This window comes from Neovison vison, chromosome 8 (assembly GCF_020171115.1).
Source record: "Neovison vison isolate M4711 chromosome 8, ASM_NN_V1, whole genome shotgun sequence".
NCBI lineage: Eukaryota > Metazoa > Chordata > Mammalia > Carnivora > Mustelidae > Neogale > Neogale vison.
In genome coordinates, this window is record NC_058098.1 from 39,027,282 (window position 1) to 39,043,638 (window position 16,357).

The 16,357-nt window shown below is 36.2% G+C and overlaps 1 protein-coding gene across 2 annotated transcripts in view; it reads right to left on the reverse strand.

Moving 5' to 3' along the window:
- ESF1 (ESF1 nucleolar pre-rRNA processing protein homolog) overlaps positions 1 to 16,357 on the reverse strand; it is a 62,483-nt gene that overhangs the window by 28,829 nt on the left and 17,297 nt on the right. For both annotated transcript variants that reach the window (XM_044263467.1, XM_044263468.1), the window contains exon 9: positions 13,338 to 13,499. In XM_044263467.1, the coding sequence (XP_044119402.1) occupies positions 13,338 to 13,499 (162 nt within the window). The remainder of the gene's footprint in view (positions 1 to 13,337; positions 13,500 to 16,357) is intronic.

The window sequence follows — 16,357 nt, forward strand, 5'->3', positions numbered from 1 at the left end:
GAGGAGGAAGCAGGCTCCCTACTGAGCAGAGAGCCTGATGTGGGACTCGATCCCAGGACCCTGGGATCATGACCTGAGCCGAAGGTAGAGGCTTTAACCCACTGAGCCACCCAGGTGCCCCTCCTAGTTGTGTGATCTTGAGTAAATCTATGCTTCAGTTTTTTCTTCTGTACAGTGGCTTAATAACCACTTTACAAAATTGTTGAAGAATTTAATGTAAATTTTTTGCAAAGCACAGAGCACAGTTTCTGATAGAGCACAGGCATCTGATAGGTGCAAATGTCTCCTCTCACCCCTAATGAGCATTTTATTTTATTTTTTTTTTTAAATCTTTTTTTTTTTTTAAGATTTTATTTTATTTATTTGAGAGAGAGAGACAGTGAGAGAGAGCATGAGCGAGGAGAAGGTCAGAGAGCGAAGCAGACTCCCCGTGGAGCTGGGAGCCTGATGTGGGACTCGATCCTGGGACTCCAGGATCACGCCCTGAGCCGGAGGCAGTCGTTCAACCAACTGCGCCACTCAGGCGTCCCCCTAATGAGCATTTTAAAATGTATTTCTTCTGGATCAAAATTGTGCATCCAAATAAACTGCTTTAAAAATATTTTAAAATCTCCTTCTACTTCTACAGAAGGGAGAAATGGGAATCTAAAATGAAATGTATTTTATGACAATCTAAGCTGAAATGCTTAGGAAAATCTTGGTTAAGTCCTTTGCACACAGAATTCCCTATTTTACACAAGCCAATTCTTAGGGAAGTATATGCTTTCAAAGTATATGCTCCAACTTATCACTAAGGCATATTATACCAAAACACCAAAGGGAACTCACCCAAGTCAAATTATTGGCGCTCACCTTTTGGCATACATAGGATCAGGCTCTTCTAAGCTATGCCAAATAATTTTACAGATACAGGTTTTCCATGTCACTGAGTGAGTAGGGTAAGCTAAGGATCTATCTCTTGACAGTTCATTTGATGAGTGCTATCCCACCCACCCTCAATGAAGATTATTCTAATGGAGGAAAGTACCCCTACAACCTCTTTCTCTAATAGGTTACATCAGGAAAACAATACCAAAGTGAAATGAATAACACAGAGTCCTTCCCATGTGAAGTCGGCAGATTTGGCCTGCCTAGCCACCAGTTCAAGCCACAGACATTTTACTGGCTTTATCTTGGACCTCGTAACTGAAAATTATCATTGCATTATAGTCAGTGAACAATTGTTTACAATGGTCTAACCAAAAGGGCACTGAGAAAGACTGGCAAATGTTTCAGAAAACAAGGATATGGCATATGATCTCCCAGCGGGATTAAGTTTTGCATCAAATCAAAGATCTGCAGAAAGTACTTACGCCCTTTCCTTATGTGGCTACAAAACTTGAATCTACTGTAGAAGCTAGATTTGATTTTGTGTAAAATGTTACCAGCACTTTTTTTTTCTTAAATTTTATTTATTTATTTGACAGATCACAAGTAGGCAGAGAGGCAGGCAGAGAGAGATGGGGAAGCAGGCTTCCTGCTGAGCAGAAAACCCCGATGTGGGGCTCGATCCCAGGACCCTAGAATCACAACCTAAGCCGAAGGCAAAGGCTTTAACCCACTGAGTCACTCAGGTGCCCCCTTTTTCTTTTCTTAAATTTAAACCTATTACCTTAATTTATTTAGTTGGGAAAGAGAGAGAGACAGAAAGAACGTACATATGCAGGAACAGGGGGAGGGGCAAAGGGAGAAAATCTTCAAGCGGACTCCATGAGGAGTGTGGAGCCCAGTTAAGTGCTCAATCTCATGAACCTTGAGATCATGACCTGAGCTGATACTGAGAGTCGGACACCTAACCAACTGAGCCACCTAGGCACCCCTGTTATCAGCATTTCTGAGGCACCTTGATAAATTAAAAAATGTTTCCCAGTTAGCACCATAAATTAAGAGAACTATTTCAAGATATATGATAAGAGACACGAAGATGTTCTGTTAGGGATTTATGCTAAGAAAATCCAATATAAGGTTATGTTATCCACATGGCAAAACATTAGAAACAGCCTAAAACATGTCAGGGAAGTATTCCATAATTTATAAATCAGAAACACAATGGAATGTGATGCAGGCATAATGATTATAAAGATTATTTAGAAACGTGTAAAAATTAGTATGAGAAATGAAATTTAAAAAGGAGAACTCAAAATGGGGGTCTATTCAATTATGTCCGCTTGGTTTTTTTTTTAATAATTTTTAAAAAATTTTTATTTATATATTTGATAGCGAGAGAAAGATAGCAAAAGAGGCAACACAAGCAGGAAGAGTAGGAGAGGGAGAAGTGGGCTTCCTGCTGAGCAGGGAGCAAATGTGGGGCTCAATCCCAGGACCCTGGGATCATGACCCGAGGAGAAGGTCCTCAGTCCTCATGACTGAGTCACCCAGGTACCTCTCAATTATGTTTGCTTGCAGAAAAGCTAATAATGTACAGTTAGGTAACGTATAGTTAAAATATGAAAGTAACCCAAGTGACCATCAATGAATAAATGGATAAGCAACATGTGGTGTGTGTATTATTCAGATTTGAAAAAGGACGGAAATTCTGAATGTTACAACATGGATGAACCTTGAAGACATTACACTAACTGAAGTAAGCCAATCACAAAAAAATAAATATTGTATGATTCCACTTAAAAGGTACTTAGTGTGGTCAAAATCATAGATAAAGAAAGTTGAATGGTGGTTGCCAGGGGCAAGGGAAAGGGGGAATGAAGAGTTACTGTTTAATGGATATAGATTCAGTTTTGCAAAGATGAAAAGCAGTTCTGGAGATGATGGCGGTAGTGGTTGCACAGCAACATAAATATACTTAACACCGCTGAACTGTGCACACTTAAAAAAATGCTTAGGATGATAAATGTATATGTATTTTATTGCAACAAAAAAAATCAGGAAAAAAATTAATGTGTTCAAGTAGTAAACTTAAGATCATACGATTTTCAGGTTTTTGGAAAAAAAGAATAATGAAAGTGCTGAAAGTAAGTAGTCTGAGTGGATTCTGTCAAAATAACATATGGAACATGTGTGAGAAAAATGATGGTTTGCTAGCCAGGCAGTGAGCATATAGAATGATGATGTGGGACAACCTCAAATAGAAGTTCTGCTTTAAAGACCAAAGAATTCACAACTTCAAACAAATCAGCATAGCTGTGGGCTGTGGGAAAATAATACATGAAACAAGCTCACTCTTCTTGAACTGACTTCAGGCAGATTATAAATCTATGGCAAAGGCGAAAAAAAAGTACTACTGTCTGGAAATAGTGGCTACAGATGCAAACGGTACAACTGATGTGACGTATGGGCAGAGAAGGAAGAACTGATTAAAAAAATCATCCTAGATGTTAGCAACCATCCTAAGACAGCAGACCAATTAATCTGAAACTTCAAAACATATGGGAATTTTACACTTTCTGACACTATGACTGGGATAAAAATATCCTAAATTTTTTTTTTGGAAAGCTCTTTTAAATTAAGTCTTAATATTATTAAGAGAGAAAATAAATTTTAAAATAATCCAGGAAATTTGGAAACATTTTCTACCAACTCTATGGAGAAAATGTGCTAGCAATGTTTTCAGATAACCTGGGCTGCTTTTTGTTTTCATTACACATTCCACCAATGATTCAAAAGAAATTTTTTTTGCACAGTAAAAAGTTTCAGCTTACTACCTTACAAAACCCTTATAGTCAACCTATTAACTAGATGATTCAAGGAAGGAGCACAGACCTAAGTTTTAAAGTTCTAGCCACTTACCAGCTGTGTACAAGATACGAGAGTGCACTGTAAACTCACTTCCATCCCATCATCAAAATACAAAGCATACTGCAAATTCTTTAGCTTATTTTAAAATTCAGGTTTTCTATTTAATGCTCTCCTCTCTCCATGCAACTCAAAATTTAAACAACCTGTTACTTTAAAATCTTACCAAAAAAACATTTTTGTGAATGTATTTCAAATATATTTCAAATATATCCATAAGGTGGATACCTTGACAATAAATGGAAATATTGATATAGCTAAAAGTAAACAGTAAACAGGTTTTGAGATGTCTGAATATTAAAATGTTTGAAACTGGGCTGCCTACCAGAAAGAATACCCTACTGATTCAAAAGCGTTTTCCTTCTGTATAGAAAGTAAATACTACAATGGTCATAGATACCTGTCATTAATGTGCCTGCCTCTGTGTTTAAGCTTCCCAGTGGGACACTAAACAGAGGAATGAAGGCGGAATAAAAGGGAAAAAAGGAAGGACAAAGGACAAAGCAAATAACAGAATAAACATAAAATTACAACTGTAAAGAATGGAAGAAAGAGTAAGTTGAGTAAGGAAGAGCTGCAACTGTACCTCCTGCCTCAGTGAACTGGCTTAGACAGCAAAAAGGAGTCCTTGCTGCTTCTCTTCTAGCTTCCATGTCTCCTTTGAAAAAGCATCCTATAGCTCTAGTTCCTGACAAGAACTCCCTCAAGACATTCACAGTCTGACTACTATTAGGCGCCTGAATGGCTCAGTCAGTTAAGCATCTGCCTTGGCTCTGGCCATGATCTCTGGCTCCTGGGAATAAGCCCCACATTAGGGGAGCATACTTCTCCCACTCCCTCTGCCGGTCCCCACCCCCACTCATGTGCTCTCACTAATAATTAAATAAATCTTTAAACAAAAATAAATAAAGCTTTAAGACCATCAGCACTAATCTCATCATGCCCTTTATCCCTATTTAAAACTGTCACAAGAAGTCTACAAGTTCCAAATTGTTTTTCTAATAACGTGGTAAACATTCCCATTTCTCACCCTTCCTTCTAGCAGTCAGTCATAGACACAGTCATTAATATTCATCAATAGAATTCTCTTCATTCACCTGTTAGTCTAAGTCTCACTGAAACCTGGTTCTCCTCTGGGGCCTATACTCCTATATCCTTTTTAGGTGGTTAATTTTTCTCTCCCATAGTTTGTCTTCCTTACTTCTCACTGCCACCTTCATTCTACTGGCTGGCCCTTCTCCCTAAAGCCCCCGACTGTGAATATCACGTTATGAGGCCATACCACCTAAAATCTCTTCTTATTGAAACCATAGTCTCTTCTCTCATTTCTTAAAGAACTAAGCCCTTAGCTCACTGCTCCTCTTTCTGATACTAGCCCTGTCATAATTCCTGGTGACTGCAATATCTACACAGACAATCCTTCTAACACCCTAGGCCTCCCAGTTCACTGACCTCTTCTCCTATCACCCTGCACTCCATTTCATCTTAGAAACTTACTCCTAGAATCGTAACTAGATCATGTCATAACCCAAAACTGCAGTCCCAATCACAACCTTAGCTTCAAATATCCTATTCGTCAAACACTAGCTACCATCCTTCCATTTTATTCTAATATCCCAAGGCTAACAAGGCTAATCTTAGGTCTTAACGGACCTACAATCCATCAGTCCTCTCATCTCTTCCCCATTCCTCACTCTCAATGAGCCCTCATTTTCCTCCTAACTCAACACAGATACCTTGGTACATTATTACAAACAACCCCTTGCATATAACCTTCAATCCCCTTGCCCCTCTCTTGCTTGGTCATACTTGACAAATCTTCTACATTGATTTAATCCAACTCTCTCCTTACTCCCTGACTGTACATCATTAAATGTGGCTGAAGAGAAACATAATTATGTTGATTCATCTAACTTTACAAGGGTAAGCACTGCAAGTCCACTCTTATTGCTGCTTAGCAATACTATTAAATTTCCCTCTTCACCACTTCTTAAACAACTATTTTATATCTTTTTTTTTTTTAACATCTCTACCTCCTCCCCAATTCCTGCTTTCAGCTGATGACCTTACTGTTTCACTAACACAAGCAAACAGAAGAGTACTGCAAGCTCTCACTGCCATTTTTATACATTATCCTGTGACCATATTCTTTGGGTTCTTTCCTGTTACAATGGATGAAATGTCCATGTGCATGAACCAAAAGCCACTTCCTCCACTTGCATAAAAATATTCCTACTCCTTTTGCCTACTTTAGAACAGTTATCTGCATTATGATTTCTTCTTATTGCTGGTGGATCACTCCCAGAAGCATGCTGTTATTTTCCCATATGAAAGAAAAATGCTTTCTTGATCTCATTTCCTCCTCCAGTTTCTTTTCCATTCCTCTGTGACCCATTACAGGAAAATGCCTCAAAATCTATCAATCCATTAGTGCATAGTAACTTAAGAAAGGAGTGGATGCTAACTAATAAATGTAGAAGAAATGACAGAAAATCAGTATTTTGCAATGAATGGTATAACAACTTGACTCAAGCAAGGATCATCAAAGAATGCCAATGGCGTGAGCTAAATTGTTGGGAAATAGACAACCCCACTCACTAACTCACCAGTTATCAAAAACAAAATGTGTCTTTAATGTAAAAATGAGTCAGATACCTCCTTAACTGAGTGAGCAAAGTTAAAAGTGAAAATAATGGTACAAATTGACATCGGGGACCTCATGATGTGAGGCAACAGGAAATATACAATATCATATGGAGAATTCTTGCCCAAAACTCTTTATTGGAATTAACTGTAAGGAAACAATCAGACAAATCCAGATTGTGGATATTCTATAAGCCACTACAGTAGACACTTTAAAACTGACACTGCACCATGATAGAACTATAAAGAGAATTATTAGAATGAGTAAAATATCTATTATTGTATCAATACTAAATTCCCTTAGTGTGGTAACAGCACTGCACTCATGTAGATGACTGTCTTTGTTTTTGGGAGTTACATGTTGAAGTACATTTTACGGATGCAGTGTCACAATGCCTGCAACTTCTGAGCATTCAAATATTTAAAAAAGGGAGTTGTCTATACTTATTCTCTCCAATTCCACTCCTCATTCTCTCTTGAATCCACATTAATCTTATCCCTTCTATTCCCTCAAAACAGCTCAAAATCACTGTTGATCTCCACACCAATTATTCTTAGTCTGTATTTTACTGCCCATCTTCTCATTGAAATGCTTTCTTTACACCTGGATGTCTGGATACCCTATAGCACTGAATTTCCTGCTGTGGTTTTGGTAGCTTCTTCCCAGCCCTTTGGATAATGTATGTTTTACTCAACTTGTAAATGCTAGAGTGTTCCAGGGATCAGTTTTTGAACCTCTTTTCTTTTCTACCTATATTCATTCTTTTGGTGTTCTTCACTTTGAGAGACCTAGACAATGAAGGTCCCCAAATTTAGATCTCCAGTTCAGACCTCTTTCCTAAACGCTTAATTATATATCCAAATGTCTCCTTGACATGCCTATTTTGATATCTAATAGGCATCTTAAATTAACATGTGTCCAAAAGAGAATTTTTGAGGTTCCTTTGCAAACCTATTCTACCCATGATGGTCATTATCTTAAGAATACGACAATAGCCTTGTGACTGATTTCCTTATTTTGTCCTTACCTCCTACCATAATCTACTCTCTAGACAGTAGCCAGGGTGATCCTGTTAAAAAAGAATTCAGATCAGCTCAAACCTCCAGTAACTTATCATTTAACTCAGAGAAAAAGTTCAAGCCCTTCAAATAACCTAAAAGACCTTCGTGATTAGGCTTTATGTTATCACTCTAACCTCACCAATTGTTCTTTCTTCCACTCACTCACTCCCACCACACTGTTCTCTCTTTGCTCTTCCTTAAACAGGATAAGCTACAGTTTCAGGACTGTGTATTTACTATTTCCTCTGTTCTTACACTCTTCTCTGCATCTCTCACTTCCTGACCTCTACTAGTTTCTAGTCAAATATTTTTTTTATTAGACTCGTCGGTCTCCCCTTCAATTGAACATAAGATTTATGAGGTCAAGAATTTATATTTTGTTCACAAAGTGTCTAGAATAGTTCCTGGCATTACTAGGTGCCTGATAACTATTTAAAGGAAGGTTGGGGTCCCGCAGGATATTAAGAAAAAAAAAAAAAAAAAGATCAGATACTCTTTCACCAGCATCTATTAAACCAAAGATAACTAGTCTTTCATATCTAGTCTCAAGATTATAAACAAAGAAACATGTCATTATTCATATTCTGAATGGAATTTCAAAGATATTATTTATATGTATCTTGTATTAGCTACAAAAAATTGTTAGCTTGAACTATTAACATAAGAGAAGTTATTTAATATATGAGATAAAACTGAATATCCTTTATTTGTAGGTATGTTATAAATTCCCTAATGAGGCACATTCACTGATGAAGGCCCAATGTACATCACCTTATCTATTTATCAAAGTAAGTCAGCCAGGGTATCTTTTCAGCAACACACTGAGATGGAAAATATTCTTCTACAAACATCACAATACTGAATTAGGACTTTATTTAAAAAGGTTATAATTTGAGGCGCCCGGGTGTCTCAATGGGTTAAGCCTCTGCCTTCAGCTCAGATCATGATCTCAGGGTCCTGAGATTGAGCCCCTCATCGGGCTCTCTACTCGGCAGGGAGCCTGTTTCCCCCTCTCCCTTTGCCTGCTTCTCTGCCTACTTCTGATCTCTCTCTGTGTTCTAATAAAATCTTACAAAAAAATGTTATAATTCAACATTTTTACTTATTTATAATCTTAACTAATGTGATTATATGATCACATTTCTATAGGGAACTAGAATATCAACAGAAAGGCTAGTTTGTTATATACCTATATACCTATTATCTGCCTCCTTTAATATTCTACCTTTAAGGAGTTAAACTCCTGATGTTACTATAGCATATAACCCAACGTAAAAAGATAAGTTTAAATAGTCTGAACTAAAATTCCTTTTAAAAATCCAACCAAACCAAAGCATATTCCAACAAGTGTTAGTGATTAGGATACTTATTTTTCTGAAGAGCTTAATATTTTGGAAATGAAGCCACAGAGAAACCGATGAACGATGTAGTATAATCTCATACTGACCCTTTGTGGTTTACTGAAGTACAGCATTGTAAAAAGTCCCAAGGTTCAGGATAATTGTTATAGGGAACATACATTCTGTCAGACACAAATCCCTAAAAATACACATAGGACATGAATCATACTCCAACTTACTAGGTACCTTTATAAACATCTCAGATTCAGCAAGAAAGGTATTAATCAGTGCCACTTTCCTAACAGAGATCCTGAAAGATTAGCTCATTTATGTCATTTAATGTGTAGTATACAACAGACCCTTAACATTACGCACATACATACACATACACAGTTGTGTTCATGTACATACCAAAGATCCACAGATAGCGATACCCTAACTGAGGCCTTCAAAAATACTATGGTTGAAGACTTACAAAATGCACTATGTATCGGAATATCAATTTTCCTCCATTCGATTAGCAGTAAAAAAAAAAATAAAAATTCCCAATTAAGTCCATGAAACTGGCACTTCTACCTATTGCTGAAGGCATTATAAGCTAGTACAACCCTTTTGGAAAGCAACTTGGCACTAATATCAAGAAACAAAAAGTGTTCATGCTTTCTCCTAGTAATTCCACTTCTGGGAAGCTATCCTATAATAATAATTCAAAATATGGAAAAAGCTATAGATTATTTATAACATCCTAGATGCTTGACATCTGAGATTTAACATTTGAGGTTTTAACACTGGTAGTTTTAACAGCTTGTGAGAGAACCACTGGTTGATCCACAGCATATGTCAAGTTGCTATGTGAATGAGGAAGTCACATAACTAACTACTGAGTGAGTGAGCCTGACTGCCAGCATTATCTTTTCCCTGTGGTCTGACTGCTCTCTATAGGCACAGACATTTCTGAAACGGAGAAGGGAGAGGATGGCCAACTTAAAAAAAAAAAAAAGTTTAAAAGTAAAAAAGCCCTCGGGGCGCCTGGGTGGCTCAGTGGGTTAAGCCGCTGCCTTCGGCTCAGGTCACGATCCCAGGGTCCTGGGATCGAGTCCCACATCGGGCTCTCCGCTGGGCGGAGAGCCTGCTTTCCTCTCTCTCTCTCTGCCTACTTCTCTGCTTACTTGTGATCTCTCTCTGTCAAATAAATAAATAAAATCTTTAAAAAAAAAAAAAAAAGTAAAAAAGCCCTAAAATAGCAAGTCAATTACTTAGCCAGTGGTGAATGTGAAGAGTCTAAGAAAATACTGTTATTTGGGGGTGTCTGGGTGGCTCTGTGGGTTAAGCCTCTGCCTTCAGCTCAGATCATGATCCCAGAGTCCCAGGATCAAGCCCCACATTGGGTTCTCTGCTCAGGGGGTATCCTGCTTCCCCCTGACCTCTGCGTGCTGATCTGCCTACTTGTGATCTCTCTCTGTCAAATAAATAAAACCTTTAAAAAGAAAAGAAAATACCGATATTTGTGGGTTTGAGATCGTTAATGGCCTTTAGTCACATTTCTTCCCAACAGCCATAAGTCTATAGCAATGAAAGTTTAGAAATATGATTAAGTATTCAACAACAGAGAAATGATAAATCAATCCAACTAATCATTCAGTGGCTAAATTAGGGTAGTGGAATTATAGATGATAATTTTTCATTTTCAAAATATTTTCTGTGACAATATTGTATCTGGAAATTAAAGTCAAAGATAAAAAATGTACTGCTGGCGATTCACAGACCTGTACCCCTGGGGATAAAAATATATGTTTATAAAAAATTAAAAAATTATTTAAAAAAATGGGGAAAAAGAAGAAAAAAAAATGTACTGCTAAATAGAAAAGGGAACAGTTCACAATTCATTTCAGGAATGATACCAAAAACTAAGGACACCGCAAGAAACAAAAACTATAAACAAATACTCTTCATTTTACACAGGTGCAAAAATCTTTAACAAAATATTACTAAATTGAATCCAGGAACATATAAAGAATGTATGTTCCTCACGACCAAGTGAGGTTTATCCCAGGAAAACTGTACTGCTTATATCTTCCAGTTATAAATACAAGTATAACTATCACTTTATATTTTCCATATATAACTGTATTACCATAGACAAAGGTCTGACCTGGTTCACTTGACAAAGCTGAAATATTTGTTACAAAACTCAATTCATCCAGTCAAGTGAATACTTCAATTTAAGTGTTTATTTAAGGGACACTTGGGTGGTTCAGTTAGTTGGGCATCTGCCTTCGGCTGAGGTCATTATCCCAGGGTCCTGAGATCCAGCCCTGCATCTCTGACTTTCTCTGCTTAGTGGGGAGCCTGCTTCTTTCTCTCCCTCTGCCTGCTATTCCCCTGCTTGTGCTCTCTCTGTCAAATGAATAAAATCTTTTTTTTTTAAAGTTTTATTTAAATTATCTTCATTTGGGGGCACCTGGGTGGCTGAGTCAGTTAAGGGTCCGACTCTTGGTTTTGGCTCAGGTTGTAGTCATGGGATTGAGCCCTGCTAGGGCTTTGCGTTCAGCAGGGAGTCTGCTTAAGGTTTTTGCTCTCCCTCTTCATATCCCTCTCTATGTGTCAGCACACACGTGCACACTCTCTCTCTCTCAAAAATAAATAAATAGGGACGCCTGGGTGGCTCAGTGGGTTAGGCCGCTGCCTTCGGCTCAGGTCATGATCCCAGGGTCCTGGGATCAAGTCCCACATCGGGCTCCTTGTGCGGCAGGGAGCCTGCTTCTCCCTCTGCCTCTGCCTGCCTCTTTGTCTGCCTGTGCTCGCTCGCTTTCTCTCCCTCTGTCTCTGACAAATAATAAATAAAATCTTAAAAATAAATAAATAAATAAATAAATCTTAAAAAAAAAAATCTTAATTCATTGAGCTCATTCTAAGATTAAACTGCAGTTATAACCTATTTGACTTAAAAAAAAAAAAAAGAATTCAACATTCCTTGGAACCATAAAGTAAAGAACTTCAAGTAAAATATGGCTTCACAAATATCCCTAGGTGATATGGTAATATCACTGTATTGAAAGACTTAGGGAAAATGGCATCCAACCACTTAAAGTAGCATCTTTGATTTTTTGCTGGACAATTCTAATGATGAAGAGAACTCCTCTTTATATTACGCTACACTCTATTTTCCTTCAAATTTGATTTACTAGCAAAAATACTGATTTCTGAAGTATTAAGAGTAATAAAGTCTTCATTAATATATTCATTCTGCAAGTACTTGAAAATAATTAGTAAGTCACTTTTTAGACTTTCCCTCTCCAGGCTAAACTGAGTTCTCCCAACCATTGTTCAGATGATAACACTACTAGATTTCATTTTTTTCTCACCACCACTTCCTGCGAAAGACAAACATTTAAAAGAAATGGGCTACAACATAGTACCACCTTCCTACAGGAATATGCAGGGGATGACTCCACTCTAGGAAATTTATTACAAGTCAGTCAACTCTCAAATATCAAAATATGCCCACAAATAAAATTCTTATGCAAACATTTTTTTCCCAGTGAATAAACATACTAGTTGTAAAAAAAAGATATAACTGAATACAGAACACTTAATTTTTAGCAATGATATTCTTATAAGTTGTTAGTATTCTTTCATCTAGAGATTAATTATGGCAAAAGAACTGAATCCTGGTCAAAAATTCTACCTAGCTTTAAACGATATACATGTATGTTGTACACTGGAAATGAATGTAACACCGTATGTTATCTATACTGAAATTTTAAAAAAAGATATACATGTATGTAAACAGCAGTAATCTCCAAAACCAATACTGGCTCCAAGGGTACATGCTCCTTTGCTCAGGTTGCTAAAAAAATGGGTATGGTAGAAAACAATCCTCATTTATAGTAGCTTTTTTCTTTGCTTAGCTTTGACATGGTTTTAATTAGTATTGTACCACTTTAAAAAAAGTTTGTGGAGTCCTTCAAGGCAGTTATAAAAATCACTTACGATGCTGTATTTCTTTGACTCTTCACAGCAAAACTGAGATGGAAAACTATGTATTACACATTTTGTGCTAGTGAAACGTTGGTAATTAAGGATTAGTAGGAGTTATGGGAGAAAAGTTCACTTATGAATTACACATTTTAAAAAGACGTTTAACGATCTTAGAATGCATGGTGCCTGGATTCAAGTCTGTATATACTCAGCATACTGGAACCAAACCTAGGAAAGTTCTACCTTTGTAAGTACACAGAAATAATTTGTAGTTAGTAAATCAAAGAAACCAATCAAGAATAAACTGGCAAGAGTCTAAAACACTAGTCCTTAAAGGAATTAAATGATGTATGCAATTACCATGTTAACTTCCTCACCAAAATGTTCTCAGCAAATAAGATTTTTTTTTTAGGCTTTTGTTTCAAAGAGTTAATATTCTTTTCCTTCAAATCTAAAATGCACTCAACATCTTGAAATGAAGAAAAACAAGTGAACATTTAATGAATATCTAATTCTTACCTGGAACCCACTTAATTTCCATTTCCATATCATTTTCTTTGCCTTTCTTTTCTTTTTCTTGAATAACCTGCAAGAGCTGCCTGTATTTAGCAATTTGTTCTTCATCATCCTTCTGACTTTTCTTTGTTTTCCCCTCTTCTTCCACACTGACTTTATCATCACCTAATAAAAAAATAAATTTCATTTAATACACAGAATAATTGACTTTTAAATCCAGTATTTAAATTTCAGTCACTACAGTACCTTCTAAAAGTTGTCATCAGATAAAATGCAACAACAGAATACCAAAATCAGATAAACATTTTTTAAAAAAAGATTTTATTTATTTATTTGGCAGAGAAAGAGACAGCGAGAGAGGGAACAGAAGTAGGGGGAATAGGAGAGGGAGAGGCAGGCCTCCTGCTGCAGGGAGCCCAATGTGGGGCTCAATCCCAGGACTCTGGGATCATAACCCAAACTGAACTGAAGGCAGACACTTAACTGAAGCCACCCAGGCAGGTGCCCCTCAGACAAACTTAATATTAAATGAATTAGATGAAAGCATTTGGTGTTGTTTATAATAAAAATCAACTGCAATGTAAGTTAGCCCTGTCTAAGTAGGATATTGGGACTCTCCTTTTTTATTAAAATTCATGTTTCAGAATAATTTACTACATATGCAACATCCTTGGACTGTCTCTTCCCTATAAACAAGACAGGGGAAACAGCATTATATCCCTCTTTATGTCTTCCACCACCTGCACACTGGCTTTAAAATGTTACGGTCACTAAAAGGAGGCTGAATACTGTTTGGATGCATTTGGTACATGGATTTAACTATTTATGCTCATGAGGCAGATAAAGGAAGCTCCACGAAATCCAAAACAAACAATTATGAATCTTTTCCATTTGATGGTGAATAAAAGTATGCTTACTCTCAGGATGTCATTAATACACTGAGAATAAAAGTGAATAAATTAGAAATTAATTCAACTAATATCCCTGTGTGGAGAAATATCCACATTTCCATGTCCTAATTTTATAAAAAATAATCAGAATACAAAGGAACAATATAAAATTCATGGCCAACAAATACTGAAGAAAACTAATACGTGAAAAGTTTGTTTGTTCTGTATTTCCACTGTAATTTTCCAAGTCAAAAACATAAATTGAGAACCTGGGTTTTAATGCAAAACATACAGACTTATTGAACTGACTAAACGTCCCTGGTAGAGGAAAATTTAGAAGCAGCATAATGAAGACCCTCTCCTCCATAAGCTATGGCTAACTGGTCACTAAAAATGTCTAACATCATTAAGCACTTAGCTGTCAAACATCAATATTAAGATTGTCCTCACATCTTTAAAAAGGTGACATGGAAAAAGCACTGGTTAAGTAAATGTTTTCATAGTTTTTTTTCTCTAAATGAATAAAAAAATAGTCCAGGACATTCTTTCCATCCTATCACACTTTTATATTTTCACTCAAACAGCTGAAATTCATTTTTTTCCTGTTTGTGCTTTGTGCCACAAAAATAATGTTGGATGGAATTCTGTCATGTATCCCATAATTCAATGGATAAAACATCAGGAACACATTAACAAAATGGCAATGTATTTCTTTCTATTAAAAGCTTACTTCTGAAAACATAATTAGAAGCAAGCTCCTTCCAGGTTGAAATTTTAGTGGTAAGTCTCTGATGGCCTACTTTAAATTGATTTTTTCCAGTACTAAAATTTTACTTTCTGAAGCTCTAAAATGTGGGATAACTCATGTATGTCTGTTTTTTTCCAATTCAAAGACAATAATTTGTGAAAGCCTTACTACTATATAAGGAATGAAAAAAAGATCCAACGGTTGGAAGCCCTGCAACGAACTTTTATAAACACTGGGAACATCTACTAACTTCAATGCATTCAAATATTCTAATGTATCTATCAGAGCCACTAAATTATAGATTAAAGTAAGCTGGCAATCAATTAAAATACTGAAGAAAAATGCACGCTTTTAAAACTTAATCAGTAGTATATGTCAAACAAAAAGCTATTAATTCTTAAAGTTTTAGAAATAAAAATATTTGATAATAGATAGTATGCTAAGCACTTTATGAACATTAACTCAATCTTTCCAACCTGAGCCAGGTACTATTATTATCCTCATTTCATAGCTATGGAAAGAAAAGCACAAGGGCTTAGGAAACGTAATCTATATAACTCTATTATGTAGTAAACCCAGGCTTTGAAAGCAGAGGGCCCAAGATCTTAAGAATATACTGACAAATTAATACATTTTTGCCCAAATGCCAATAATGTCATTTTAAAATCTGTATCAGTATCAAAGAAAACTGTTAACATACAACCACTCTTCACAAGTATACATGTTCTCTTTTTTCCTTTAATCTAGAGCTAATGAAGAAAAACTAACCAGAATTTTCAGAAAGCGCTAAATGACCACATAAGCATTATGCATAAAAAGAATATATAGACAAGTAAGTATATATATTTCAAAGACTATCTGAAAAAGGGCTTAGCTCTTCTGGGCACACTAGAAATAAAATGGTCACTCAATTGTTTGGAAAGCCAAAACATTAACAAGCAACAGCCACTGAGGCCTTAAAATAAATGAGAAGGCTTTTGTGCCCATAACTACTCCTGCAAATCATACTTTTTCAAAGACTATTAAATACCTAAGAAATTATGTGGTTTTATTAATATGAGATGTCTGAACAAAGAAACTAGAATGATTAAGCATGATTTTCCATTCCATGTGTAGAGCATAGTTCAAGAGTAGCACTTTATGAAAAACTCAGAAAATGAAGCAGTGTCTCCAGTAGTTTAAAGAAACGATGACAGGCCAATCACAGGACCTAAAAAACTTAAGAATTAGTGGTCCTATGTTAATAATAAAAAAGAATTTTATGTAATTTGATGTTCAGGTCACAAAAATAACACATATAAAATACCAAAACCAAAAGACAGCTATGAAAAATATTAAGCTATAAATAAAAGCAAGAATATTCATGACTGCTAATTTAAAATACT